The following is a 2,592-nucleotide window of genomic DNA, read 5'->3' as shown; positions in this document are numbered from 1 at the left end:
GTGGGATACAAAATACAAACTGGGATCCAGAGAATAGTACACTAGAGCTTATACTGTTCATTAAGCCTTACAAAGAAGTATTGCATCAAAGAATGTACTGTAACTTGAGCAAAAGTTAACGTGAATGTTTTTTTTAATAATGTAATTTAATAAAACTATAACTAAGATACTAAAAAGATCCTGTTACTGAAATAAATAAATGTCAGTTTATGAAACATACGAAAAAATTTTGAAAGCTTGAACATTGCCTTGGTCTCTTTTGTCCTGGATTGAATGTGCCCCTCAAAACAAGCCTGGCCCCCTTAATAAAATTGGTCTAGAACCGCCACTGCTTCATGCTTAGTGTGGTGTTACTGGCTTCTAGGTCATCAAGTGCAAGGCAGCAGTGGCCTTTGAGCCCAACAAGCCTTTGGTGATTGAGCAGATTGAGGTAGCTCCGCCCCAGGCCGACGAGGTCCGCATCAAGGTGAGACGTCCACTATCAGAACACACACGGGCACTTGTCTCTTTCTCTCTTACCTGCAGCAGCCTGACTTTGTCACACATTGGTTTTCACAGAGTTGTACTGTCATATAAATAAACATCCTAAAAAGCTGTGTTAAATGATATGTTTGATATTAACACTGAATAAACGTGTCAATAAAATGTGAAAGTGGTGCTAGTACTGCTGAACCCACTGAGAGTGAACACTCATCAGCCTGTCTCCTTAATCATCTTGTGGTGTCACTGTTTGGTTACTGTCTTCGCTGCAGATTGTGGCAACTGCGGTGTGCCACACAGACCTGTATCATCTGTTTGAGGGTAAGCATAAAGACGGCTTTCCAGTAGTCCTCGGCCATGAGGCAGCCGGCATCGTAGAGAGCGTCGGGACTGGAGTCACTGAATTTCAGCCAGGTCAGTTTTGAACAACATTTATGGATATGTATGCTTATTTGCTTTCTTCTCTTACAGTGAAATGATAAGAATATGTCTCATGTGTATGGGTTGTGTACAGAACTGGGGCATGTATAGCTTAGCTAAACAAAGACTAAGCTAGCATGGTTTTGTCCAAAGTTCAGAAATACAGTGATCAATACAGATTTCTCACTTTTATTCGAAATTCAAACTTCATTTGAACATGGGGGGGAAAAACCAATACATTCATGTAATGACCTGTTCATATTCAAAATGTACAGACTTTATCTGTGCCATTCAGACATGTTTTTTAAAATGAATTTTTTTTTTTAAACATTTTAAAAGTTGGCCTAAAATTTATTGGACTGTCACACGGCTTGTTTTTGTCTTTCAGGAGACAAGGTTATTCCTGTGTTCCTCTTTCAGTGTAGAGAATGTCGCTTCTGTAAGAGTCCTAAGACCAACCAATGTGAAAAAGGAGGGTGAGCTCAATAAACACTGATCTCCTGCCATCTACTCCGTTCTAAACTTTTCATTTCATTCCTCTTGAATGTGTTCATACAGTTACAGGTCCATTTGACGCAAACATTTATTCAACATGTCTCTATCAAAAACTTTAAATTACACTTTTCATGTTGCAAGTACTCAGTGGACCCTCCACTGGATACTTGCAATATGAAAGGACAAAAGAAACACTCAAATGTAGTTTCAAGGTTTACTTTACATAAAAACATTATATCGTTCAGGTCCACTGTTCGTCTAGATGCGATGGTATCAGTTGACTCCAGGTTCACCTGTAAGGGGAAGAAGGTGCAGCAGTTTGCGGGAACCAGTACCTTCTCTGAGTACACTGTGGTTAACCAGATGGCTCTGGCTAAGATCGACCCCGCTGCCCCTCTAGACAAAGTCTGTCTCCTTGGCTGTGGGATCTGCACAGGATATGGAGCAGCAGTTAATACTGCTAAGGTGTGTACTGTATGTTTGACTGTTAGGATATTCCAACATGTATTGTATTGTCCCACATCTGCAATGCTTCTAACTTACTGACATACTAACTGCTTGTGGCACCACAGTATTTAGGAAAAACATGTTTATTACTGTATGGAGCATTAAGAAAACCTAAAGTGCCATGTTGACCGAAGTCTTTTGACTTTAGGTGGAACCGGGCTCCACATGTGCTGTGTTTGGCCTGGGAGCTGTGGGTTTGGCTGCAGTCATGGGCTGCAAGGCTGCAGGAGCCGAGAGGATTATCGCTGTTGACACCAATCCAGAGAAGTTTGAGAAGGCCAAGGTGTTTGGCGCGACTGACTTCGTGAACCCCAAGGATCACACTAAACCCATCAGCCAAGTGGTGTCCGAGATGACCAACGGAGGAGTGGACTACTCCCTGGAATGTGTCGGGAATGTGGGAGTCATGGTAGGGAGCTTTCATCTGATTTGAGAATATAATGAAGAGGTACCGTGTTACCTAAAACAATAACCTTTTATTCTTATCTAAATCAACTGAGTTCACTTCCTCTTTCCCAGCAGTAGCAATTGAAGAAGAGCTGAGCGTCATTCATTAAGTTACCCAGCCCACATTTCCACAGCTAGCGCAGAGATTTGGACCAGCACCCATTCAGTTACAAACCACTAACTTTAACGTTTCTCCATTCAGCGCAGTGCCTTGGAGTCTTGTGTGAAAGGTTGGGGTGTCAG

At 41.9% G+C, this 2,592-nt stretch overlaps 1 protein-coding gene across 3 annotated transcripts in view; it reads left to right on the top strand.

Moving 5' to 3' along the window:
* LOC123979326 (alcohol dehydrogenase 1-like) overlaps window positions 1–2,592 on the top strand; it is a 5,206-nt gene that overhangs the window by 1,501 nt on the left and 1,113 nt on the right. For all 3 annotated transcript variants that reach the window (XM_046063215.1, XM_046063216.1, XM_046063214.1), the window contains exons 3-5: window positions 753–894; window positions 1,289–1,376; window positions 1,641–1,860. In XM_046063215.1, the coding sequence (XP_045919171.1) occupies window positions 753–894; window positions 1,289–1,376; window positions 1,641–1,860 (450 nt within the window). The remainder of the gene's footprint in view (window positions 1–752; window positions 895–1,288; window positions 1,377–1,640; window positions 1,861–2,592) is intronic.

The sequence above is a fragment of the Micropterus dolomieu genome, linkage group LG11 (assembly GCF_021292245.1).
Source record: "Micropterus dolomieu isolate WLL.071019.BEF.003 ecotype Adirondacks linkage group LG11, ASM2129224v1, whole genome shotgun sequence".
NCBI classification, from domain to species: Eukaryota; Metazoa; Chordata; class Actinopteri; order Centrarchiformes; family Centrarchidae; genus Micropterus; species Micropterus dolomieu.
Note: the sequence above shows the minus strand (reverse complement) of the source record. Positions and strands in the feature narration are given on the sequence as shown.